At 51.1% G+C, this 26,632-nt stretch overlaps 3 protein-coding genes across 3 annotated transcripts in view; 1 reads left to right on the top strand and 2 right to left on the bottom strand.

Moving 5' to 3' along the window:
* The window catches only part of SIAH2 (siah E3 ubiquitin protein ligase 2), a 636,369-nt gene that overhangs the window by 476,921 nt on the left and 132,816 nt on the right, over positions 1–26,632 (bottom strand). The gene's annotated exons all lie outside the window — the stretch shown is intronic.
* SERP1 (stress associated endoplasmic reticulum protein 1) lies at positions 21,873–25,519 on the bottom strand. Its single transcript, XM_056121833.1, has 3 exons — positions 25,279–25,519; positions 25,095–25,170; positions 21,873–23,797 (listed from the first exon to the last, which is right to left on the bottom strand). Exons 1-3 carry the CDS (start codon positions 25,360–25,362, stop codon positions 23,757–23,759), a joined length of 201 nt encoding a protein of 66 aa, XP_055977808.1. The 5' UTR covers positions 25,363–25,519; the 3' UTR covers positions 21,873–23,756.
* The window catches only part of EIF2A (eukaryotic translation initiation factor 2A), a 36,652-nt gene continuing 35,755 nt past the window's right edge, over positions 25,736–26,632 (top strand). The window contains exon 1 of the mRNA XM_056121828.1: positions 25,736–25,802. Coding sequence (XP_055977803.1) covers positions 25,775–25,802 — 28 coding nt within the window. The 5' untranslated portion in view covers positions 25,736–25,774. The remainder of the gene's footprint in view (positions 25,803–26,632) is intronic.

The following is a 26,632-nucleotide window of genomic DNA, read 5'->3' as shown; positions in this document are numbered from 1 at the left end:
AGATGGTCGGCAACTACACCACCTCCGCTTTGCTGATGACATTGTTTTAATAACACCAAACATCAGTCAAGCGGCACAAATGCTGGCCGACTTTGACCGTGAGTGTGGAAAGGTAGGACTACAGCTGAATCTTACGAAGACAATGTTCATGAGAAACAGCCTTGTTCCTGACGCCCCATTCGCTCTCAATGGAACGACCATCTCCGAATGCAACAGCTATGTGTACCTAGGTCGAGAGGTCAACATGACAAATGACCTGGCACCCGAGCTGTGCAGGAGGAAGAGAGCGGCTTGGAACGCCTTCAAGAACGTCGAAGAAATAGCTAAGAGGACGAAGAACCTCCGGCTCCGGGCACATCTCTTTGATTCCACTGTTCTTCCTGCATTAACATATGCCTCAGAGACCTGGGCCCTACGCAAACAAGATGAGAACGCCATTCAGGTCTCCCAAAGAAGAATAGAAAGAGCTATACTTGGAATAACACGTTTCACTCAAATGAGAGAACGAATCCGGAGTTCTGACATCCGTCGACGATCAAGGATCAGGGACGCTGTCTCATATGCCAAGGTGTCGAAAATCAGATGGGCTGGTCACGTAATGAGATTTAAAGACGACCGTTGGACTAGAGCTGTTACTGATTGGATTCCACGGGATGTCAAGAGACCGCGTGGCCGCCCACCTACCAGATGGTCAGACTTCTTTGTCAAGATCATGAACGATCGGTTTGAGGCCCTCCATGTTCCTGGAGCGAAGAGATGCCATTGGGCTACACTAGCACGCGACAGGGACAAATGGAGACGTTACTGGCGCCCGCTCGAGCAAATCGACGACTAACGGGAAGTTAAGTGATTAAGTGATTTAAGTGAACTGTACCTCATGGTGTTTCACTAATAAAACTTTTTTTTTAAAAAAAGAAAGAAATCAGAACACAGTATCTTAATGCAACTGGAGAAAAAAATATTTTGGTTCCTCTCCTTTTAAGGATTTGATCAAAAATGAAGAAGCATCCGCAACAATGACTGGAATAACCTTATGGATTGGAAGAACATATTCATATACCACAAAGGATTAATATCCAAGCTACAGAAAGCACTAGCAAAACATAACAAAAAAAAAACATAACAACCCATCCAAAAATCGGGAGAACTGGGTCAGAGTGATAGTGCAGTGGGAGGGCGTTTGCCTTGCATGCAGCCAACCCGGGTTTGATCCCCGGCATCCCATATGGGCCCCTGTGTACCACCAGGAGTGATTTCTGAGTACAGAGCCAGGAGTGACCCCCTGAGCACCCCCAGAAGTGATTCCTGAGTGCTGGATGTGACCAAAAAAATTGGGAGAAGTTTCTCAAAAATGTACAGACGGCCGAAAGAATCCCGTGAAGTTCTCTGTATGCCTTTTTGTCAAGGAAATGCGAATCAGAGCAACAAGAAGACTGACCCCTCGGAAAGAGTGGGGAGGGACGGAGCGGTAGGATAGCGGTAGGGTGCTTGCCTTGCACGTGATGAACCTGGGTTCAACTGGCCCAGGTTCAATCCCCGGCATCCCATATGGTTCCCAACGCACCACCAGGAATGATTCCAGAGTGCAGAGCCAGAAGCAACCCCTGAGCACGCTGGGTGTAGCCCCCCAAACCAAAACCCAGCGCTGGGAGATGTCGGCTAGGCGAAGCCTCTCAGCCACTGCTGGTCCGGAGAAGACATAGCGTTGGCGCCAAGTCCCCAGAAATGGGATTTCCACGTTGAACTCCTCCAGAATTGTAAGAAAATTCGTTTCTCTTGGGAAACCAGGCAGCCCCGGCAGACGTGAGTGTGCAGGCGTGAAGTTGTCCCTCTCGCCACTGTCTTTCCTTTCCTCAGCCTCCCGGCCACCTGTGGAGCCCCAGAGCAAGCTGGAGGAGCAGGGGTCTAGGGCAGAGCAGCCAGAGACCCCCACACCCGGCACGTCACTGGCAGCACCCTTCCTTGGCCCTCGGTCGCTCCTGTTCCTCTCAGCGTCCAACGCCATGACACTTTCCAAACATTTCGCTTCTCTCCTGCTCCAAGAATGTGTCGGAAACCCTGATGGCATCCTGGGGTCGCTCTCACCTGCCAGTGATGGGGACAAGGATGTCACCGGCCGCGCACTTGGGGACGTGGTCTTGGCCACCCGTATTAGCATATTCTCTCTCCCGACGCTGAGTTTTATGAAGTGTCCTGCTGGAGGGCATAAGCTCGCAGGGCTTTCAAAAACCTTCCAGATGACTACACCACGATTGGATCATGGACCAAAAATCCAGGATGCACAGAGCTAGGCTGAGCCGCAAAGCCCAAGGGCTGAAGCTTGATAGTTATAAAGCCATGGAGAATTTTCCCCAGCTCTGAGCATTCTTGAGAAGCAGCAAGCAAATGCGTTACAAACAGGAAGAAAAACTCTACTGGGGTCAGAGCCGTAGTACAAAGGGGAGGGCATTTGCCTGGCTCATGACTGACGTGGGTTCCATCCTCGGCATCACATGTGATCCTCCAAGCACCGCCAGCAGTGATTCCTGAGTGCAGAGCCAGGAGTAAGCCCTGAGCATCGCCGGGTGTGACCCAAAATCAAACATAAAAAAAATAAAAAGAAAGAAAAATTCTCCTGAGGGGGCCAGAGTGGTGGTAGTACAGCAGGGAGGGCATTTTCCTTGCACACAGCCAACCCGGGTTCGGTCCCCAGCATCCCATATGATCCTCCGAGCACCGCCAGGAGTGATTCCTGAGTGCAGAATTAGGAGTAAGCCGTGAGCACTGCTGGGAGTGGCCCAGAAGTCGAAAAGAAAAAAGAAAAACTCTGGGGCTGGAGTGATAGCACAGCGGGTAGGGCATTTGCCTTGCATGCGGCCCACCCAGGTTCGATTCCCAGCATCCCATATGGTCCCCTGAGCACCGCCAGGGATAATTCCTGAGTGCAGAGCCAGGAGTGGTCCCTGTGCATCGCCAGGTGTGATACACCAAAAAAAAAAAGAAAAACTGCTGACCAAGGTACATTTTGTGAAAGATGCGCTGCAAAGAGATCAGGTCGCCTCACTACTCGCTCCTGTTCACACAGCTGCTGTCACTTGGGAAAGAAGCCGGTTTGAAATGCACGATGGTCACAGCACCATCCCAGACCGGCTGAGGCCCCGGTGGATGGGGGGCCAGGTCCAGGCTGAGACGGGCGAGCCAAGAAACTCAAACGGGCCTGGAGATCCTGCCAAATCCTCTGAGGAGATGAAAGCAGGCGTGTAATGAGAGATTAGCGTGCCCAATTACTCGTCCAGCTCGGCTGAGCCCCTGCAACCCGGTAATTGGCCGCGATGTCCCCGGGCCTCCCTCTGAAGTCACCGCGCGGCAGGAGGGCCCTTCCAGACCTTTCTCTGGCTCTGAGTTCTGGTGCTCACCGGTGGGAAGGCCCAGGAGGAGCTCGTCTGTCACAGGTGACAGGCACGGGGAGGCAGCAAAGTTGGAGATCAGGGAGTTTCACGTCCTCCCTCTGGGCCCTGGGAAAGGCCCAGATTCAAGCCTCAGTGGATGGAGCAGAGGTGGGCGGGGCAGGAAGGAGACAAAGGGCCCTTTGTTTGTTTGTTTGTTTTTCCCTTTTTGGGTCACACCCAGCAATGCACAGGGGTTACTCCTGGCTCTGCACTCAGGAATCACCCCTGGCGGTGCTCAAGGGATCATCTAGGATGCTGGGAATCAAACCCCGGTTGGCTGCGTGCAAGGCAAATGCCCTACCCGCTGTGCTATGGCTCTGACCCCCAAAGGGCCCTTTGGAAGGGAGGAAAGAAGCAACAAGCCACGCCTTCACAGGTGATGAAGAAAGGCCCGGCCTGTCCCCACTGGAATCTGCAAAACAAGGGGGTCACAGAGGGAAAAGTGCCTGTCCCTCTCCGACCCCCGGAAAACCTTTTGCGGGTTTTTTTTGTTTTGTTTTGTTTTGTTTTAAATTTTATTGAATCACCTTGAGATAGTTACAAGCTTTCATGTTTGGGTTACAATCACACAATGATCAAACACCCATCCCTCCACCAGTGCACATTCCCCACCACCAATATCCCCGGTATACCCCCCCTTTCCCACCCTCCCTCTGCCTCCATGGCAGACATGATTCCCCATAATCTCTCTCCATTTTTGGGCATCACAGTTTGCAACACAGACCCTGAGAGGTCATCATGTTTGGTCCTTTATCTACTTTCTGCACACATCTCCCATCCCGACCGATTCCTCCAGCCGTCTTTTCCTTAGTGATCCCTTCTCTATTCCAGCCCCACCTCCCCCAAGGATGCAAAATAGCACAGTAGAAATGACATCTGTACCTATATGTTTGGGCTGGAGCGATAGCACAGCGGTAGGGCTTTTGCCTTGCGCGAAACCAGCCCGGCTGAGCTGGGTTTGATTCCTTTGTCCCTCTCAGAGAGCCCAGCAAGCTACCGAGAGTATGTCGCCTGCATGGCAAAGCCTGGCAAGCTCCCCATGACGTATTCGATATGCCAAACACAGTAACAAGAAGTCTCAAGATGGAGACGTTACGGGGCCTGCTCGAGCAAAATCGATGAACAACGGGAGGACAGTGTTGACCTTCATTGACTGTTCATTGCAGCACTGTTCATAATAGCCAAAATCTGGAAACAACCCAAGAGCCCTAGAACAGATGACTGGTTAAAGAAACTTTGGTATGTCTACACAATGGAATACTATGCAGCTGTCAGGAGAGATGAAGTCACGAACATTTTGCATTCTGAGAGGTGAGCCGGCATCTCCTTTCTCACTAACAGCTTTTCTGATAAGTCCTTGTTCTCTCTCTTTTTTTTTGTTGGGGGGTGGGCACACCCAGCTGTGATCAGGACTTACTCCTGGCTCTGTGCTCAAGGGTCACTCCACGGGGGTGATGTGGGGTACTAAGGATCAAACCCGGACTGATTTGTGCAGAACAAGTGCCCATCCAGTTGAACCATGGCCCTGGCTTTCTTTGTATTTTGATTAAATTTAAGTTTCTTCTTTGTTGGAGTACAAGGAGCTTAGATGTATCAGGTTGCACCCATCACAGTGCTCCCAAGTCACTCCCATCACTTTGTCTGTAACCACTTCTATGCTCTCTTCCCTAACCAATTTGTAAGGTCTCATCCTTCTAGGACACGGAACTTGCAGTGCAAGTTAATATTGCCTTTCTCCTCTCCTTATGTCTTTTGAATAGTTTAATGCAATGTCCTTTTTGTATAGATAGAGGAAGACAATTAATATTATGCTTTATAACTTAGGATTTAATTGGCCTTGAATATTATTCAGCTTCCCTTATCTCACAGAAATCTTATTGTAAGAGGCAGGCTAGTCTTTGAGATGTAGATTCCAAGTGCTTGTAGCTTGTGAAAGGTGAGGCCAAGATGACTGGCCTGCAGATGTATAGAAACAATGTATGTTCTGCCATCTCATTGTTCTTTCTGTAATTCCTTTTGATGACATCACTATATTGCGCCCTTTAGGGGTACCATGATCTATATAAGGGAGATTTCAGGGCTCTCTGGGGGGGACACGTGCCTGAGAGAACCAGAGAGCACGTGCTTGAGAGATCCTGGGGCCTCTACGACATACACTTCTTCCATGCAATAAACTGCTGCTAAGACCAACCAGCCTGGCCCTCATTTCCTTCCTTTGCCTGACCATCGCCATGGACCTCCCTGGAGTGGGGAAACGGCCTGAGACTACCGAACGCGGGCGGCGGGAGAGATAGGCCACTGCCGTCCCCTTTGCCCGTCCTTTTTGTGTGATTACACACTTCTTGTTTTTTTTTTCTTTTCACAAAACTCGTTCTTATTTATTTTTAATTTTTTGGATAATGGGGGCTTGTTTGGGCCACCCCTGGCAGTGCTCGGAACTTACTCCTGGCTCTGTGCTCAGGGATCACCCCTGGCGATGCTCAGGGATCACTCCTTGTGGTGCTCAGGGAACGAAATGGGGTGCTGGGGATACACCCCAGACCCATCACCTGGTTCCTTCCCCCGGGGAAGAGTCAGTAAGAAAGATTAGGCTTGGGGGAAGGCAGTGGTCAGTTCCTTGTTGATCCCCACAGCTGCCTTTCTTGGTCCTCCTGCCTGGTTTTGAAAGAAGCCTCTGAGCAAAGAAGGCAGCCGCTGGCCCGCGCCCTCCCGCCAGGGCTTCTGGAGCTTGTCGGGGCTCTGGAACTAGGTCCCTGGCTTCACAGTCCACCCCACAGACTGAGTGTCTCTTGGGGAAGGAGAATCGACTCCTGGCTGACCTCATTTCTGGATGGACCAGGAGCTCTGTGCTCTGCCTCGGAACGAGGCCTCGGCCGACTCTAGGGTCCTGTGGTCTAGAACGTGTGGCCACTAACCGCGCCGGGGCCCTTCCTGGAAGCCCCATTGAATGCGCCTGGTTCTAGTGTCCAGCCCCCAGCGCCCACCGCACCATCACCCGGGGATGATAAGACACTCCCTGAGTCCGTGCCAGGCCTGCCCAGGAGGCCCCGCGAGGCCTGCCGGGAGCGTTTGTTCTCCTTGCTCCCTCCGGTACCCAGGCTGGGCCTCTAGAGTCCCTGGAGGCGGGGGTGGAGCAATAGCACAGCGGGGAGGGAATTTGCCTTGCACGCGGCTGACCTGGGTTCAATCCCCGGCACCCCATACGGTTCCCCAAGCACCGCCAGGGGTCATTCCTGAGTGCGGAGCCAGGAGAAACCCCTGAGCATCGCCGAACCTGACCCAAAAAGAAAAAAAGAGTCCCTGGGCTTGCTGGTCTACACTAGGGATTCTCAACCCTCCTCCCACCTGGCGCCGGGGGCTTTGCCTCCTTCCCGTGGACACCAAGCAGGTGCCATGAGCCCCTTTCATGGGGTTCTCCCCAGCATCCCCCTGGGATAGTCCAATCTCAGGACCCCAGGGGCCGGGTGGCCCCCAGCTGAGAAATGCTGCCACAGCGTTTAGGCTCCTGCCGCCCTTCCTTCCTGCCGTCTCCTCAGCCTGATGCAGAGAGCCCCCACGGGCCCCATGGCGCTTTCTAATCTTGCGCAGACTTGCCTCGTGGACTCCTTCATGCTGGACCCACGGGAACGAGAAGTGGGTCAGAGCTGGGACAGACTGAGAATTCAAGTGAGCGGGAAAGCAGAAAGGCCCAGCAAGCGCGGACCATGAGATTGTGACAGGCACACGGGAGGGCTGGACAGACAGTCCAGGGATTAGGGCTCTTGCCTTGGACACGGCTGACCCCAAGTTCATCATTATTATTATTATTATTATTATTAATTTTTCTTTTTTGGGGTCACACCCAGCAATACTCAGGGGTTCCTCCTGGCCCTGCACTTCTGGCTGTGCTTGGGGGATCCTGTGGAATGCAGGGGATTGAACTTGGATCAGCCACGCACAAGGCAAATGCCCTCCCCGCTGGACTATCATTCTAGCCACAGCCCCTGTTTGATCCCAGGCATGGCATCCAATCCCCCAGCACTGCCAGGAGTGATCCTTGAGCCACAAGCACCACTGGCTGTGCTCCTCTAACCCTCAGGCTCTTCAGAGAGAAACACTGATCTTCTGGGGGCCGGAGTAATAGCACAATGCAGAGGGCATTTGCCTTGCATGCAGCCGACCTAGGTTCAATCCTCAGCAACCCATATGGTCCCCTAAGCACTGCCAGGAGTGATTCCTGAGTGCAGAGCCAGGAGTAAGCCCTGAGCATCGCTGGGTGTATTGCAAAAAGCTAAAAAGGAAAGAAGAAAGAAAGAAAGAAAGAAAGAAAGAAAGAAAGAAAGGAAATCCTGATCCCCATTTGAGGGTGAAGTGCTGGAAAAGGAGGGGATCAGGGGACCACAGGTGGTGGCGAGGATCAAACTCAGGTCAACCATGGGCAAGGCAAGTACTTTACCCTCTGTACAATTGCTCCAGGCACACTTCCTATCTCCCAGACGACTTTTTATTTTATTTTATTATTTTTTTGCTTTTTGGGTCACACCCAGCAATGCACAGGGGTTACTCCTGGTTCATCACTCAGGAATGACTCCTAGCGGGGCTCGGGGGACCATATGGGATGCTGTGAATTGAACCTGGGTCGGCCGCGTTCAAGGCAAACGCCCTCCCCGCTGTGCTATGGCTCCAGTCCCTCTCCCAGAGGACTTTTAAGATGCATGGCTGGCTAACTGGATCACCTATCACTTTGCAAACAGGAATGTTGCATAAAATCTCACCCAGAGAGAAAGAGTATTTTTGACAAGTGTTTATATTGGGTGCTACATGCAACTGTATTCTCAACAGAATTGACCCAAATTAGCCCAGTGAGTCATCTGTATTAGCAGTCAGCACAGAAGTGGGAGAAGGCAAAGAGGGTGGCACAAGGAACTGACACAATGTACTAAGAAATATCCCTCTGAGGGGCTGGAGCGATAGCACAGCGGGCAGGGCGTTTGCCTTGCAAGCTGCTGACCCGGGTTCGATTCCCAGCATCCCATATGGTCCCCTGAGCACCACCACGAGTAACTCGTGAGTGCAGAGCCAGGAGGAACCCCTGTGCATCGCCAGGTGTAACCCAAAAGCAAAAACAAAGAAAATCCAATCTAAGTGTTTATCCATGGATGAATGTGTTTTAAATGTGGTGTCAAAGATAGTTGGAAATGATAGCTCTGTTGAGAACTGAGTGCTGAAAGCAGGTAAAGGAACAAACATAATAACCTCTCGGTACCTGTATTGCAAACCAGAATGCCCAAAAGCAGAGAGAGAGAAGGAAAGTGCCTGCCATAGAGACAGGTGGGGAGAGGAAGGGGCCTCTCGAGCACTGCGTGGGGGGGCACCCCCCGAAGTAATAATGTCCAGGAACTGAATGAAGCTGATTAAAACACGGACAGACCCTTCAGTGGGGCAAGCCTATTTCTTGCAATTCTGATAACACAAGCACCCAAAGTAGAAAGATCTGGTCTTTTCTTCCTTCTAGATGCTTCATCCTTCTCCACATTTAAAAAGAAAAGGGGGTGCAGAGGGGCTGGAGCAATAGTACAACAGAGAGGTCATTTGCCTTGCATGCAGAGGACCTTCGTTTGATCCCCGGCATCCCATATGGTTCCCTGAGAACCACCAGGAGAGATCTCTGTGTGCAGAGCCAGGAGTAAGGCATAATCCCTGAGCACTGCCAGGTGTGACCCGAAAAGAAAAGAAAAGAAAAGAAAAGAAAAGAAAAGAAAAGAAAAGAAATGGGGCGGGGCGGGGGCTGAGATGGCCAAAGAACTGGAATGCCCGTTCTGCAGGTTGGAGCCCCGGATACCATCCCTAGCACCACAAGGTCACCCTCCCCCCACAACTGTGCTCCCCCCAAAAATAAAATTAATAACAACAACAATCCAAACCGGATGCTTCTGCATTTCCTCTCATAGCTCCAGCTCTTGCGTTTGGAAGAGCTGCTCTCAGGGCCAACTGCCTCTCTCTGGACCCTCTGGCTGCCAGAGCAAAGGCAGAGAACCAGCCCCCAATGGGCCCTCAGCTCCCTGTTTCTCAGAAGGAGGCCTTCTTCCCTGCCTCTGTCGCTGCCGCCAGCATGGTCCCCCCGACTCCTTCCCGGTCCTTCCAGACTGAGATGAACTTGGTCTTGCATAGTGATCGTCCTCTCCCCGGAGGCTTCCAGTTTCGTTCATAGCTGAGTAACATCCGTCCCATCCCTCTTCCTAGAAAGTAAAAGAGAAAGTCGTGTTCCAGTGATAGAACTGGGCTTAAAGTGCTTGCCGCATCCCCAGGACCCTGGTATCACATATGGTTCCCCAAGCACCGTCAGGGGGCGCTAGAGCACAGAGCCAGGAAGAAATCGTGCCTGCGCACAGTACCAAACGGTCCAAACCCTTCCCCAATGAGAGAGAGGGAGGGAGAGAGGGGGGGAGAGAGGGAGAGAGAAGAAGACAGGGAGAGAGAGAGAGGGAAACAGAGGGAGAGAGAAAAGAGAGAGGAGAGATGAGAGAGAAGAGAGGGAGAAACAGGGAGAGAGAGAGAGAGAGAGAGAGAGAGAGAGAGAGCGCTTTTCAGACTCCTGATTCTCAGGCAGCGGTTGGAGTGGACTGATGGATAACGTCTTCTTTTGCCCCTGGGAACTCTGGTATTTACACTCCACAGGTACCCAGTGCTCCTCACCACCCGCTCATCTCTGAATAAAGGCCAGGCAGGCTACCGGCCCGAGTAAGCAGGAGTGTGTGTCCTTTCATGATTCCTGCTATTTTCTCTGAAATGTCTAAGGAAAATGGGGGAATTCACGTCAGTCATCGTTTGCTTTCTCTAGTCCCTGAATCCATCTCTAAATTAAGTCCTCAACTGATCAGAAGGTAAAGGGGAAATGCTGGGACTTTTCCACTTCTGCCAAGAAAGAAATCGCTCCGAAATCAAAGCCATCTCTGAAAATTTACTATGAAACTCAAGGCTTTGGTTTTAAAAATTGTTTGTGATGCTTGTGGGAATGTTGAAGCAGTGGCTGAAAGAGTAGAGGGGTTAAGTCGCTTGCCTGGGAGGGCTGGAGTGATAGCACGGCGGGGAGGGCGTTTGCCTTGCATGTGGCCAACCCGGGTTCGATTCCCAGCATCCCATATGGTCCCCTGAGCACCGGCAGGAGTAACTCCTGAGCGCATGAGCCAGGAGGAACCCCTGTGCATCGCCGGGTGTGACCCAAAAAGCAAAAAAAGAAAGAAAAAAGAAAAGGCACTTGCTTGGCACCAGCCTCCCCCTTTCTCATCCGCCCCTGCCCCCAGCCACCACCAGGTTCCATCCTGGGCACTGCATGCGGGCCCCTGAGCCCCCACCAGGAGTGATGGGCCAGCACAGAGCCTGAAGGAAGTTCTGAATACTGCTGGGCGCGACCCCCAAACAAACCACAGTAGCAACAACAAAATGATGGCAGGAGAGGCAGGAAAGTGACCCAGTGGTAGTACACGGGGCTGTAGGTGCAAGGTGGGTCTGAGGCCGGCACTGGGTGGCCCCTGGTCAATGCTGGGCCTGACCGGGTGGCCCGTGGGCATGTGCGCCAATAAGTAGAATGTCGAGTCAGCTTTGCTAAGAGCTTCTCTCAACCGGTGCAGGAAGCAGAGCAGAGCTTTGCTTTTTTCAGGACTTAGTGGCCTAAGACTTTTTAAAATACCAATTCTGCTATCACACACATCCCCACAATAGTCAATTTTGTTACCATGTAGAAATCAACCGAATGTCATTTCTAAATGCAGTTTTGAGAAACTGGGTTTGCTTTGGGAAGATGAGTGGTTGCAGAAATCGAACACTAGGGGGCATCCAATTATCATCCAAAATATGAATGTATTCGGTTGTTCCTTTACATGAGTGAAGAAACAGAAGAAACCACCTAAGTAACATTTTACTAAATACGAAGTTTGGTAACCTGGGAAGTAGGGACAGATGAGCAGTACAGTGGTCTAGAGCACCGGCCTTGCAAGCTTTTGGTTCTGGGTTCAAAACCCTGGTGTCCCACATCTGCACGGCCTTTCCTGGCAGCATTGCTGCTTGAGGTTCCCTGGTAGTGCCGGCAGTTTCCAGCTGTACCATGGCCAGATGTATGTGAGCATCACAAAAGGGGCTTATGGTCCCCACCGAGGCCCAGAACTAAAAGGAAGTATGTAGGCCAAGGTCAGGAAGCAGCACCCCTGGTGAAGACACGTGTGATCACTGCAGTGTACGCCCATGGACACAGCCAGAACCGTTGAGTCTTCTCTTCAGTGCCAGCCCCAGTGAGCAGCTGTGCGTGTGCCACAAGGAGGGTGAAACCCTCAGGGAGCACCCAGGCGAGCACAGCACCAGCAAGCCCCTCAGCAAGAACCGCGTGATCCCCTTAGCCAGGCCTGTGTGCTCCCCACCCCGTAACGGCGGCAGAGAGCGGAGAGAAGTGACGAAAACTAAAAGCAGGGCTGGGGCATCGGGGCTGGCCCGGGCTGTGTGTCTTGCTTGCATGAAGCCTCAAGTGTGGCCCCTGACACTGCACGGCCCCCGGGGTACCACCAGGTGTGGCCCTGAACCCCCACCCCTACCCCCACCCCTCGGCCCTGCAATGGTAGCCCCGGGGCCAGCGCAGCTGAACCATCCAGTGTGATAGGCTCAACCATACTGTGAGTGGCCATGAGCGTCCTGAGCACTGCATGGGAAAGTCCCCTCATCAAAACAAAAAAATCAAAATTAAGGTCACTTCTACTTAAAGTATGATGATAATAGAGCAATAGTACAGCGGGGAGGGCATTGGCCTTGCACACAGCTGATCTGAGTTCTATCCCCAGCATCCCATATGGTCCCCCAAGCACCGCCAGGAGTGATTCCTGAGCTTAGAGCCTGGAAGAAGCCCTGGACATGGCAGGGGGTGGTCCCCAAACAAAACGAAACAAAGGATGCTATAGATAAGACATGTTCCAGAGAAACATGCACTCTGGTTTCAGGCACTTCTCTTGCATGCTGCCTACCCCAGTTCAACACCTCCCCATCCACACAACCACAGACGGAGCCCAAAGACCCAAGGAGTGATCCCTGAGCACAGAGCCAGAGTGAGCCCTGAGCACAGTTGGGTGTTGCTCCAATACCTTTGTCCCAACCCCCCAATTCGATGATCTAGAAATGGTCTTTAGGCCAAATCGCAAACAGAAGAACTTGACTCCACGGAGCCTTCTAAAACCCAATAGGAGGGACTGGAGCAATAGAACAGCAGGTAGAGAGTTTGTTTTGCATCCCGTCAACCGGGGTTCGATTCCCAGCATCCCATATGGTCCCCTGAGCACCGCCAGGTGCAACCCCTGTGCATCGCCGGTATGACCCAAAAAGCAAAAAACTAAATAAATAAAATAAAACAAAACCCAATAGGAACCAGAGCCCTAGTATGCATAGTGGGGAAGGGGAGAGGGGGAGGGTGTTTGCTCTGCATGTGATCCAGGTCGGTCCCCTGCACCCCATATGGTCCCTGGAGTAGAGCCAGGAGTGATTCCTGAGCACAGCTCCAGGAGTAAGAGGTGAGCATCGCCAGGTGTGGTCCCTAACATAAAACAAACAAGAACAGTGAGTGCATTGCATCCTTAACTCAGAGGAAAGGAAGCCAGCCAGGCTCTGTGCAGCAGCCTCAGGCACGGGGCGGGGAGGGGGGGGTGCTTGCTCTCTGCTCCTGTTTGGGGAACACAGGCTCTGTGGCGGTTTGACACCCCAGGAATATTGGGGGTCTAGTTCCTCTTGCCCCAGATCCCTCTTATAGCAGATGTACCATGCCCAGACAGGCAAACTAAGAATACAATGTGAGAGCTAGAAATGAGAGAAAGAGAGGACAGAAAAACAGTAGAGAAATTTGATAAGCCCCAGAGTTAGATCTTTGAAAAGAACGACAGAGTTGACAAAACCTCCTTCTACATTGTTCAAGGAAAACACTGAAGGTTCAAGTTGAAGAGAACACATTACCATTTGCCTCTTCAGAGATAAAAAGAGTGATAAGGGACTGTTATGAATAGCAAGTCAGTAAATGAGATAATGAACAAAATGGACAAATTCTTGAAAGTGGAAAACAGACTGAAACCAAAAAAAAAAGGTAAGTAGACCTAATCAAGTCAAAAGATTTAATTTGTCATTTAAAAAAAATCCACAAAGAAAAATCAAGATTCAGGTAGCTTTTTTCTGGACTGGAGGAATAGAACAGCAGGTTGGGCATTTACCTTACATGCAGCCAACCTGGGTTCGATCCCCAGGATCCCATATGGTCCTCTAAGTCTACCAGGAGTGATCCCTGAGCACAGAGCAAGGAATAAGACTTGAGCAGTGATCGTGTGTGGCCCCAAAACAAAACAAACAACCCAAAAGACAAAAAAGAAAATTCCTTTTTCTTGAGATACAACTGATATGTAACAATATAAAAATTTAGGACATAAAAACATATTGTTTTGATATATGTATATGTTGTGAAATTGTCACCATTTACTGGTGAAGTCTAAACATTTAAAGCAAAATTAGCACTAGTTCCAGGTAACAGAAGAGAAGAAACTTCTGTTCCAGGTAACAGAAGAAGAAGTTTTCATTCTTTGAGGTCAATATAATCTGATTCCAAAAGGATAAAGATACAAGTACATGTGGAGAATGAAACTATGGTAAAATCATAAATAGATGCAGCAATCTCAAGAAAATACTGGCAAACCCAAATCTCGGCCTGAAAAAGCATTTGAATGACGGGATTCACTAAATCACCTTGCAGGACTGGTTCAATACAGAGATCAACACCTAGGGGGGAAAATGTATTTCTACTACTTCTACATAGCAGCACGAGCAAACTGAAAATAAAGACGAAGAAAGTAATTTTACTTGGATTGGAATGGAAGAGAATCAAGTGTTTGTGAATAAACTGAAACAAAGTGCAAACAAAAATCTCTGAAAAATCACAGAATGATGTGAAAAAATGGGGGGAAAAAAAGAAAGAGAAACCCTAGCCAAATCAAAATCCATACCATTTTCATGGACAAGAAGACTGAGTGTTTAAATAACAAGGCTTGGTCGGGGATGTAGTTCAGTGGCAGAGCACCTGCTCCGTATACCTGAGCCCCAGGTTCTATCTCGGGTCATCCTCCCAAGCAACGTTCCCCAAATTCATCTAGAGGTTCAGTACAAGCCCTCTGGCGTGCCCCCTGGGTTCTTGGTTGAAACTGAGAAGTTTACTCTAAAATTAACATAGACATTCAAGGGACACAGAACAACCGAAATAGCCTGGAAAAAGAGAACAAAGTTGTGTGACTCATACCTCCTTATTTCAAAACTTACTACAAAGCAAGAGCCATTCAGATATTATACAACTGGCTTAAATCTAACCAGAGACATCAGTGGGATAGAACCGAGAAACAAACCATGGAGATCTGGAAAGTAGAGTTTCCATGAGGTTGCTCATGGACATTCAAGAGTCTTCAGGGGCTGGAGCAACAGTACAGCAGGTAGGGTGTTTTCCTTGCACTCAGCAGACCTGGGTTCGATTCCCAGCATCCCGCATGGTCCCCTGAGCACCACCAGGAGTGATTCCTGCGTGTAGAGCCAGGAGTAATCCCTGAGCATCACTGGGTGTGGCCCAAAAAAGCAAAAAAAAAAAAAAAAGAAAAAAAAACAGTCTTCAGCAAAGGGTGTTTGGACCACTGGACAAAAATTAACTGAAAATGTACAAAGGCCTACATGTAAGAAATCAAACCACAAAATCCTTGGAGGAAGAAACATAGGACAATCTCCATAATGTTGGGTTTGGCAATGTAGTATTAGATGTGAAACTCCAAAATCACAAGCAACAGACAAAAAAAATAAGTGAAACTTCAAAGAGTCCTCAAAAAATGAGAATCTAGGGCCAAAGAGATAATGCAGGGGGCAGATGATTGCCTACGACCACTGGGGTTCAATGCCCGACACTACATATGGTCCCTGAGTCTTTCCAGGAGTGATCCCTGAGCACTGTTGGGTGTGGCTAAAACACCAAAAAAAAAGAAAAAGGAAAAAAAAAGGTGAAAGAAAATGAAAGAAAAAAACACCAGTGGTTCAGAAGCTAGCCCTGGAAGAGGCTTTGAATTCCTGCTAAAAAAGAGCAGAAAAATATTTTGAGTTGATGAAATAAAATCTGATTGGACAGAGTCACTCATGTCAAAAATAAACTCAGATTTCCACAGAAGGCAGGAGGAAAAGTTCTAGGAGAAGCTACTTCCTCTAATGTCAATATCTAATACTAGCATGTTACGTTTGTCAAAAACCAGAGAACTAACACAGGAACAGTACTGGTGCCTAAATTAAGGCTTTTGAATTTCACTTTTTTTTTCACTGATGCCTTTTGGGGGGTAGGGGAGGGGCATCTGGGTCACACTCGGTGGTATTCAGGGGCTGCTCCTACCTCGGTGCTCAGGAGTCACTTGTCACAATACTCGGGACAATGTGCAGTGCTGGGGACTGAACCAGAGTCCATGATTCTGTGATTCTGCCATCACTGCTGCTGGGACTCTTCTCCGCCTCAGGCTCCAATCCAAACATCCCGGTGCAATTTCACCTTCACTTTTTTTTTTTTTAAGTGCACACTGTACCCAACATAAGAATGTGATGCATGTGGTGCTTTGGATTTTTTTGTTATGTTTTGTTTTTGTTTTGCTTTTTGGGCCACACCCAGCCATGCTCAGGGGTTACTCCTGGTCCTACACTCAGGAATTACTTCTAGCGGTGTTTGGGGGACCATATGGGATGCCGGGAATCGAACCCGGCTTGGCCATGTGCAAGGCAAATGCCCTATCCGCTGTACTATCTCTCTGGCCCTGATGCTTTTGATTTTTAAGCCTTTGAATCACTTTATAAAATGCCAAGGAACATAATATGCCCATACAGCAGCATCGGTATGCCACGGCTGGCAAACATTTCCTGATTTGCTTTAGATAAATAATTTTTTAAAATGGGGCCATAGACCCAAACACCTCCTTCGCTGTCTTCTGAAGTCTGTGGAGGTCGCTGATGGGCGTTTTTGTCCTCTTGGCTCCATAGATACAGATTCATCCACCACGCAGGTGGGCTGTGGCACCGTGGTGAAGAAGGGACTTGGACGCTTTAGACTCAGCTGTGCGGGCCGATTTCCCTCACCTCTGCAGCCTGAACCTTGTCCTCTGTGCGGACACATGTGGAAGGTTGGATGTGCAAATGCAGATTGGAGAAATCACTGTCAAAAATAGATTTGAGAAGTTCAGTTCCCACCCATAATATGTAAGAGTTCCTATTTCCTCATTTAAATTTGACTTTGTTTTTTATTGCTTTAATTTTAATTTTTTTTTTAAATCAGGCATTAACTTGTGCCCTTGTCATAAGAAGAGGCAAAGTTATCTCTGTGCTAATTTGCCAGGAATTTCTCTGATTATTAGAAGGTTGAGCAGCTTTTTCCATGTTGACCCTGAAGTCTGGATTTTTTTGCAGTGGGGATGGGAGGGTTTCTGGGATTTGGGGGTTCACCTACCAGTGCTCAGGGCTATCTCCTGATCTGGGCTCAGGGATCACTCCTGGTGGGGCTTTGTGCTGGGGATGAAACCCTGATCTGCTGTACAATCTTTCCAACCCTTTTCTGTTTTCTTTATAAAAATCTCCTACGACCATGTGGGCAAAAATGGTTGCTCTGAGGACACAAACTCCAATCTTCATCCAATCTACGAGCACGTTGCCATTAAGGCTCTTTGTCTCAAAAAAACAATCAGGTGGGATAGGTGGGATCAGAGGACTAAGGTCAATGGCTTGCAAGGAGAAAGCCCACCATACTAGAGCTCCAGCCCACGCAAGGTCCCTCACCTTTTCTGCAGGTGTGTGTGTGTGTGTGTGTGTGTGTGTGTGTAACCATGCAAGGTCCCTCACCCTATCTGCAGTGGTGTGTGTGTGTGTGTGTGTGTGTGTGTGTGTGTGTGTGTGTGACTCTCCTTCCCAGTGAGCGCAACCTTATTTGCAGAACATGTTTAACTTGTTTGAGAGTTTTTAACCATCATTAGGTTTCCTGACAGTTGCTTGAGACTGAACCAACCATTTCCTTTGGTGGGGGGCTGGGGGGAGGGGCGGGATGGGGCGAGGCAGGGGGGGGGAGGGAATTAAAGGTCAGGGAACTAGAAGCTGAGCCGGAAGGAAAACTCAGAGCTTGTCTCTAACCATCTGGAAGGTTCATTTGGATCCCTTGGGGATTCTGTGAAAAAGGCTCCTTCTGAAAAGCTCCGGGCCTTGGCTGGGCTTGGAGGTTCTGTTTCTCGTGAGATCCTGTTTTGCAACGCTGCGTCCTGGTGGCTGCCCGTGCTCATACCGCAGAGAGGCAGGAGATTCAACCATTGACACAGGGACTAACCGTCACGGAGCACAGGGACTTTTAACTTTAACGTGCTGTTTACAAAAGAGAAGGGGCTGGCCTTGGCCTTCATGCTCTTCACCCGTCCAGCCCAAGTGATCTGAAGACTGCCAGTGTTCTCCTTCTCTGCGCCTCTAGCACTGAGGCAGGTGCCCTGGGTGCCTTTTGGCTGGGGCTGAGAACTGTGATCTCAGCTTCGAGCTCGCAGGCCCTTGTGCCTTGGAATCTCCTGCTGCATCCGGGGCATGGATCAGAAAACGAAATCGGAGGGTCCTTGGGGGTCCTGCAGTCCCACCTCATTCCCCAGAGGACCAGGAGGCGAGGGGGCTGGTGGTGGGGTTCTGGTAGCTGAAGGCTGGCTTCTTCCCAGGATGCCTTGGGAGGGGCCCCGGCCAGTTCTCCATGAGGGCTGGTTTGGTGGCCACGCCTTTGTGAGGAGAACAAGCTCTTTCTTTCGGGGACCAGGTCTGGTTTGGGGTGCAGAGCCGATGGGGGAAGGGGACGCTGACAATCTTCTTTCTCAGCCACTTGCTCTAGGGTCTGTTTCCTTAGAACTGGCCTGACTGGTAGGGTGAGCTGACAACTTTCCTTCTAAAGCTCTTCTAGATTTCCTCAATGACACTCACCACGAACAGTTAGTTCACAGCATGACCCAAGACAAACAGGACTTGACAGATTTGCAAATACCCAACCTCTCCAGGACCTTCTCTCCAGGGTGGCATGAATTGTGGTTCCCAAACCCAATTCCCTGGAGGCTGCTGGGATTGGAAGGGTTCAGGGTGCTTTAGTTCTACCAAGGCACAAAGACTTGACACTCCCTGTTCTGATTTTCACCACTTCTCTGATAGGCTCTTGCTTGCTGTGATTTTCCAAACTTTATCACCCCACTAATATGTTCCTTGAGTTCCCCTTTTGTGTGTTAAGTTTCATGCTGAAACTCTCTGAGGGGGTGAGAGTAAAAAATGAATGGAAAAGAAAAGTGATAGTATTGGGAGGCTGAGAGAAACAGGACGAGGTAAGGCACTTGCCTCGTACCCCAACTACCTTGGTTCTATCCCCCGCAACGCAGATGGTTTCCCAGCACTTCCAGGATCGATCCCTGAGCACCGCTGTCCCCAAACCAAAAAATTTCAACAAATTACAGAAGAACAATACAATTATAGCAAATTTTTTTTTTCCTTTTTGGGTGACACCTGGCTTTGCACTTAGGAATTACTCCTGGCGGTGCTCGGGGGACCATATGGGAGGCTGGTCGGGCTCGTGCAAGGTAAACACCCTCCCCTCTGTACTATCACTCCGGCCCCCAGCAAAATACTTTAAAGATGTGTCCGTGAGCAGGCGGATGATTCCATCTCTGTATTCCTGGGCTCTACCGGAAACACCGAAAGCAAATTTGTCATTTCAATTCCTCTGAAAAAGAAATTCATCCAAAACAGGAAGTTTGTTTCTTTCTTCCTTGACTTGGTAACATGGGGGAAAAAAAAACCTTAAGAACTGTCCTTAAAACAGAAGCAAAGTGCTAATGAAAATAGAAACATTCGGTATGGGTGTTCTACAATTATCTTATGGTTACTATAGAATGGTCAGAAAAGTGTGGTGAGTTCCTGTCCAACTGGCTGTGAGCAAAGGTGCCATTTATTTGCTTTCACTTTCTTTTGAAACATTTTATTGTCTGTTGCCACTCCACAGGGGGGCTAGACTGGGAATCCAGAGAGCAGACATGCGTTCAAGACTCTTCTATTTTATTTTTTCAAATTGCAGGTAGATGAAATCCCCCAAGCAGGTGCCCTGGATGCAGAAAACGAAACAGTGCTGTGTCATGTCAGGGGTCTGTGCAGGAGGAATCGGGCAGGGTCCATTCCAGGCCACGCAAGTGTCCACTCCCGACCTCTCTTGCAGCGCTGTCCTTTGTGAGTTTGGATGAGTTTACTTTGGATTATCAGCCCAGCTGTTTCCCTTTGAGCTTCCATTCTAGCCTTTTCCGGAAGTGTCCTCATTAGCACTCTTTCCATATTAGGCCATCTCCCCATCCCCCCCACCCCAACACCACCAAGATAAAGTAGCAGAAGCAGTTTCGGTGGGACTTGGGGAGGAAGAATTCTGAGTGACACAGAATCTGCTGTTCAAACCAACTGCTTGTCTCCTGAGGCTATGATTTGCACGTGGAAGAGGAAGTCCAACAAATGAGCTGAAGAGTAGCCACATGGGCAAATCAAACCAGAACGATTTTTAAATGGGAATCTTCAGGATGTTCTCAATTGCACAGATGCTCGAGTACAATACGGCCCAAGAACACAGCAGTGCATGGTGAAACTGTGCTGATAAAACTGCTCTAGCCTTAGCTGAGAAGAGCAAATAACCACATTTCTGTAAGATCAAAGCCCACTAGAGCTCAGACTCAAGGGTCCTTATTTTGTTTTTTGGCTTTTTAAAAAAATTTTTATTAGTGAAACACCATGAGGTACAGTTGTAGACTTACAAATTTTTGTGCTTGGATTTCAATTATACAATGATCAAATCCCCATCCCTCCACCAGTGCCCATTTTCCACCATCACGGGTCCCAGTATCCCTCCCCCCCCATCCCCCCATCCTCCCCCCCCCCCCCCCCCCCCCCCCCCCCCCCCGCCTCTGTGGCAGGGCATTCCCTTTTGTTCTCTCTCTCCTTTTGGGTGTTGTGATTTGCAAAAGAGGCACTGAGTGGCAATCATGTTTGGTCCATAGTCTACTCTCATCACACATCTCCCATCCTGGGAGGATCCTCCCAACACCCTTTATTTGGTGCTCCCTTCTCTATCTGAGCTGCCCTTTCCCCTAGAATGCCCGGCTGGCCTCTAAGCTATGGAGTAATCCTTCTGGTGCTGATCTCAGTTATTCTTGGGTATTAATCTCATATTTTGTTACTTTATATTCCCCAGATGAATGCAATCTATGTCTATCCCTCTCTTTCTGACTCATTTCGCTTAGCATGATACTTTCCATGTGGTACCACTTGTATGTAAAATTCATGACTTCATCTTTTCTAACAGCTACATAGTACTCCATTGTGTAGATGTACCAGTTTCTTTAACCAGTCATCTGTTCTTGGGCACTCAGGTTTTTTTTCCAGATTCTGGCTATTGTAAAGAGTGCTGCAATAAACAGACAATTGCAGATGTCACTTCGGCTATACTTTTTTGCCTCTCTGGGATATATTCCCAGGAGTGGTATTGCTGGGCCAAATGGGAGCTCAATTTCTAATTTTTGGAGGATCGTCCATACTGTTTTCCAGAAGGGCGGAACCAGTCGTCATTCCCAAGGGGTCCTTATTTTGGAAATGGAAACCTAATCAATATTGTGTGCAACATATACAACCCCACAAACACAATGAAACCGCTGGACAGCCCTGGGAACGACAGAGCTAAATTACAGAGCAAGACAATCCTGTATTTATCTTTCATACACTGCTCAACTTTAAATCACAGCAAGTCCAGCCAGAAGGCAGAGCCAAAGAACTGAGCTCTTTCCTGGAATCAGACCCGAGAGTAATGGAGATAACTGCAACATGAGGACAGATTTTATCCATTGTTCTTTTCATGTATTTTTATCGCGATTTTCCAGTTCTAAACCTGAGATCTGTGCCTCACCTATATTTAACTCAAGTACTCCAATTTATCTCAAGGTGGGAAACATTTCCTAAAATCACTTGTAAACTACAGTACATTTAGAGAAATACTAATTAGAATAATTTCCCTTTTTGGGTTTGGTTTTGGGGCTACTCCCGGGTTGGTGCTCAGTCCTGCTGGTTGTTTGGGGGAACCGCACGAGACAGGGATGGAGCCCAGGCCTCTTGCATGTAAAGCCTATTAACTAGTCTTGAGTTTACTCGTCAGTCATTAAATATTTGAAGATGGAGGTTAGGGCCACACCTAGTGGTACTCAGGGGTTACTCTTGGCTCTCCACTAAGAGTCACTCCTGCAGTGCTCAGATGTGATGCCCGATCAAACCAGAGTTGGCCAAATGCAGGGCAAGTGCCTTAACCCCTCTACGATTGCTCCAGCCCCCCAACATCACTTAAGAAGGAATATATTCAGAGAATATAGCAAATATTCAGGGAACTTTATTTTTAAAGGATAAATCAGACACAGCTTTCATTGACCCAAACATGCATAATCCAGAATCCATTCTTAATATAAAATGCATTCAATTGGTAAATTACACATGAATTACAAAGGGAATGCAACTTTAACATTCAAGTTAATAAAGACATCATACTTTTTTTTAAAGCTAATTATCTCTAGTAAATCAAGGGAAACTGATATGGAATGATTCGACTGAAAAGCAAAGAATAAGGCACCTGCTATGAATTTCAGACAGTTAACTTTCATTTTAAAAGTCAAAATAAAATAGATTCAGTTCAGCAACACATTTGTTTGAAGGAGGGAAACACGGGGTTGAGTTCCCGGGTGGGACAGGCAGGTAGCAATGCAGGTAAAAGCCTACTGGCCCGAGGACCGCTGACCCCTCTGACTCCAAAGAGATCAGGTTCCAGAAAGTCCTTACTTCTCTCCCTCACCCCCCATGCCAGGGAGCGCTGGAAGCTCTCGCAGAGGTCTGTACTGTGTATGAACCAGGTAGCCAATTTCCCTTCTGATCCTCTTACAACAGCTTATTTTAAAACAGGTATCCTGAGGCAATCATCAAAGCAAAGAAGCAGCTTTCCGAGCAACTCACGAATCCCGAGACCCCTCGCGAAACTTCAAGTCATGGCAAAGGATCTAGACAGCCAACACTTGTCCTTTTCAACAGTACCAGGAAACTCAGCGCCTGCCTTGTCAGACACTCACCCTCACCAGGAGTACAAATTAAGTTTAATCAATCAACCATCACCTATAGAATCACACGACAGAGGAAGACTAGAGTCTGATCCTTCTCAGCAAATCCACTGAACTTCTGATGAGTCGGATCAATTTAGTACCCTTAGAGCATTTCGGCCATACATCTAGGGATAGCATTTCCAAAAGAAGTGTAACTTTTTTAAGTTGATGTGCCTTTTTTGGTAACCAAAAGTGCTATTAGCATGCTAAGATGTCGCGTGACACACTGGACTCAATGCTATGTCCTGACGAGGCCTGGCAGGCTACAGCCCTGGGATCGAGAGCTGTTCTGGTGAAGCCGATGACATCACGGACCGCTGCCGACTTCATTCCACCGTGGTAGACTTCAGGGAAACCCGAAGCGACCGAGTTGCAAAAACATTCAACCGCAGTTTTCTCACGGCATCTTGGGTTAGTATTCTCATTCATGCAAAATCCACATAACAGAAATGACATTGTTAAAATACAGAGTGTGGCTAGAAGCATCTCCCCTTTGATTAGGCATTTAGAAGCAAAAATTTTTTAACATGTTTCAGGTGCTCGGTTGTGGGCAAAACGAAGCGGTCAGCAAAGCTGTCCCGTTCCAAAGCACCTTATTACCGGACCGTTAAGTTACCTGACCCTACGGAAGACTGTGCTTGCAATTCAAGAGATAATAGGAATAAATCGCCTTGCTCCGAAGCTCTGTGAGAATCCAAATCCGAAATCACACTAACTACACTCACGCGTTTAGTTAGCAAATTCCACACCCTGTCTATACATGCATCTTTAATTTAGTTCTCTAGACTGGATGCTTTTTTTTTTTTAATAACCACATCTAAAAAAATTTAACTCTTTACTGACTGAATAAGTAGGGTCCACTACTGTAGCTGAACACATTTTATTGCTTTATTCATGTGGTGCTTTTGCAAGGCACTGTGGTACGGACTAGAAAACTTGGAATGACTGGAGAAGAAACCTTGGAATGACACAGGAAGGATGATCGGAAAAGTCATTCTGAGGCAGGATGCTTTACTGAATTGTTTTGAACCAGGGGATCAAACATCAGGAATGAGTTCAAGTTAAAATTCACAGGAGAATGGAAACATCTTAAGGGTCTGTCACTTCACATGCCCATCCTGATACTTTGAATAATCTGGAAAATTGCTGGAAAGAGAAAAAAAGAGCACACATTAAAACTTGCTCAGAGTAGCACAAGCCTCGCCACTACACACATTAAGATGTCTGAAAACCCAAGAGTACCGCAACACAACAGTCATTTACAAACGCATACAGCTTCACGGGGATAAGTGAAGACAGGTCTAAACTAATACAATCATGGAACACCGTAAATTTTGTCTTTCTCCCTGCCCCTCTCTGCTGCTGAGAGGTTGATCTGCAACCCAAGGGCCCCAGGCTGTGCCCTGGGGCAAACTGGATTCCTGCAGGCACTGGGCTGTATCTCTTTGGTCCCCAAGTTCTTTTTACTCAAAAACTCAGTTTCCCCGAGTTCTCTAAGTGTTCGAGAAAGCATGCAGAGCAACCTTTCTTCAACCTGCTGGAGGCAGGACCCTCTGCGGTGCTGGGGACTGAGCCCCGGGTCTGCTACACCCCTGCGGGCACCTTGCCCCCTAGCCTGTCTCTCCAGACCCCTGGCAATAGTTTTAAAGGAACAGTGCAAACGGGTCTTTCTAGCTGGGACTCGTTTCACTCTGTCCTCCAGAGTCCCTGGAAGGGCTGGCCTGTGAAATCTGCGTGTTTCCTCGTTCTCACCCGGCTGAAATTCAATCGTCTTTAGGTTATATAAATGACTTGGCTCTGGGCTGTTATCGGGAGAGCCTCCAACTGGGAAGCCCAGGAGAGGCGAGGCGACATGTCTAGCAGAAATCCAGCATCAGGGCGTGGGGGCCAGCAGGGCACTAAGAGACCGGAGAGGCACTCGGCGTCCCGGCGGGGCCACAGCGGCACCCCACCAGGTGTCGAGCGTCTGCTCCCCCCGGGACCTCGGTCTCGCGCTCCTTCCTGGTCCCCGCTGGCGTGAGGTCAGCGAGCTGCACGGGGCTCTCCCTCGGCGGCAGGCCAAGCCCGTCCCGCCACCGCCACCGCCACCGCAGCCGGGTCCCGAGGCGCGCGTGTCCCGTCCCCGTCCCCGTCCCCGCCCTGGCAGGGGCGCGGGTGGCCACCGGGCTGCAGCAACGCCTGGCCCGGGGCGTGTGCGCGCGGGGAGCGGGAGGGCTCGGGTTCGAGTCGGGCTTCCGTCCCGACCGAGCGACCGAGCGACCCCTCCCTGGGCCCCGACCTCCCCTCCCCGCTCGCGCGCGCTCATCGCCCACCCGGGGGAAGTTTCCGGAGCGGGACCGGAGCGGCCGGCCGAGAGCGGCGACCTGGGGCGCCCGCGGCAGGTGGGCCGGCGCGGGGGCCCCACTCGGCGCGACCCGCCGCCCCCGCAGCGGCCCCCACTCACCGGAGCCGCAGACCACGAAGATGAAGAGGGCCAGCAGCCAGGGCCCCACGGACGCCTTCTCCTCGGGCGCGTTCCTCTGCGGGAGGCAAGGGCGGGCGTCCGTGCGGCGGCAGAGCCCCGCGCCCCCCCGCCCTGCCGCCCCCCGCCCCCCGGGGCCCCCCCGCCGCGCCCCCCGCCCGCGAACCGAGGTCTTGGCGACGTTGCCGCGCTGCGTGATGTTCTTGCTGTGCTTCTCGTTGGCCATCCGGATCCGCTGCTTGGCGACCATCTTCGCGGCGCCCGCCCGAGCGCGGCCGGCCACCCCGTGCACTGGCTCGCGGCGTCGGGTGCCGCGCGGCCGGGCGACCAGGACGCAGAGGGCGCCGGGCGGCGGGAGCGTGCGGCGCGGGCGGGCGGGCGGGCGGCGAGCGACGGCGACTGCCCGGGCCCGGCTGCCAACGTCAGCACGGGCCGGCCCCGCCCGCCCCGCCCGCCCCGCCCGCCGGCCCCCGCCCCGCGCGGCGCCTGCGCGCTCGGGCCCGGGCCGGCGGACGGGGCGGCCGCGGCGGAAGCGAGCGCGCCCCGAGCCGCGCGACCCGGAAGCGGCCCGGCCGGCCCCGCGCCGCCGGGAGACGTGTAGGGGCCGGGTTCGGCCCTCGCGACCTCCGACCCGGGCGGCGGGGTTCTCCTTCCGGCTCAAGATGGCGCCGTCCACGCCGCTCCTGACAGGTGGGTCGGGGGCGAGCGCGGCGGCGGGGGCCTCTCCCGGGCCGGCTCCCGAGGCGCGGCGGCCCGGGCAGACCCGTCCGCGGGGCCCCGGAGGCCGGGCCGCCTTTGCCCCGGGCCGGCGGGGCGAGGGGCGGCCCTGGGAGGGGGCGCGGGTGCGGCGTGGCAGTCGGAAGTGCGGCCTCGGCCTCGGGGCGCCCGCACCCCGCCCCCGCCCGCCCGCGGCCGTCCGCGCTGGGGCTGCGGGGAGGGGCGCGGAGGGGCGCGGAGGGGCGGCCCGGCCCGCCTCGCAGCCCGTGGCGCGGAGGGGTCGCCGACCCCCTCCGGGGCTGGTCGGGGGCGTCGCCGGGGAGCGAGCCTCGCGTCGCCGCAGTGCCAGCGTCCGCTGTCGCCCACCGGCTCGCCCCGGGCCACCCGCGAGTGCCGGAGCCCAGGCGCAGTGGACGGTGCTCGCAGAAGGCGCGTCTCCAGGCCGAGGCTCGGCCGAGACGCTGGCCTGGAGGAGGCGGACGCCCGCCTCCCCCTTCGTCCGGGGAGGTCGCAGGGAGCCTGGTGCTCACCTGGAAGGAAAGAGGACCGCTGGAGGGTGGTCCGCTTCTGGAAAGCTCTAGCGGTTTCTGCCGTTGGGCACTTTCCTTCCTGTTGCTGATCCTTCCTGGACATGGGGCTCAATGGCTAGAGTGCCCGCTTCGCTGCTGAGACCGTAGATTGGACCCAGGGCAGCAGGCACAATTCCCAGAACCCGCCAGGGACCCCTGAGACCCACCAGGAGTGATTCCTGAGCACTGCTGGGTGTGACCCCCAAAACCAAGAAAGCAAAACAAATGACAGGC

The sequence above is a fragment of the Sorex fumeus genome, unplaced genomic scaffold, assembly GCF_029834395.1.
Source record: "Sorex fumeus unplaced genomic scaffold, SorFum_2.1 ptg000044l, whole genome shotgun sequence".
Taxonomy (NCBI): domain Eukaryota; kingdom Metazoa; phylum Chordata; class Mammalia; order Eulipotyphla; family Soricidae; genus Sorex; species Sorex fumeus.
Note: the sequence above shows the minus strand (reverse complement) of the source record. Positions and strands in the feature narration are given on the sequence as shown.

Bases quoted from the DNA above. Each gene is read 5' to 3' on its own strand.
- SERP1 (XM_056121833.1), bottom strand. From the start codon at position 25,362: ATGGTCGCCAAGCAGCGGATCCGGATGGCCAACGAGAAGCACAGCAAG. The intron at 25,171-25,278 runs GTTCGCGGGCGG...TGCCTCCCGCAG, and splicing joins GCAACGTCGCCAAGACCTCG to AGGAACGCGCCCGAGGAGAA. The intron at 23,798-25,094 runs GTGAGTGGGGGC...TTCTCTTTCCAG, and splicing joins CTTCGTGGTCTGCGGCTCCG to CAATTTTCCAGATTATTCAA.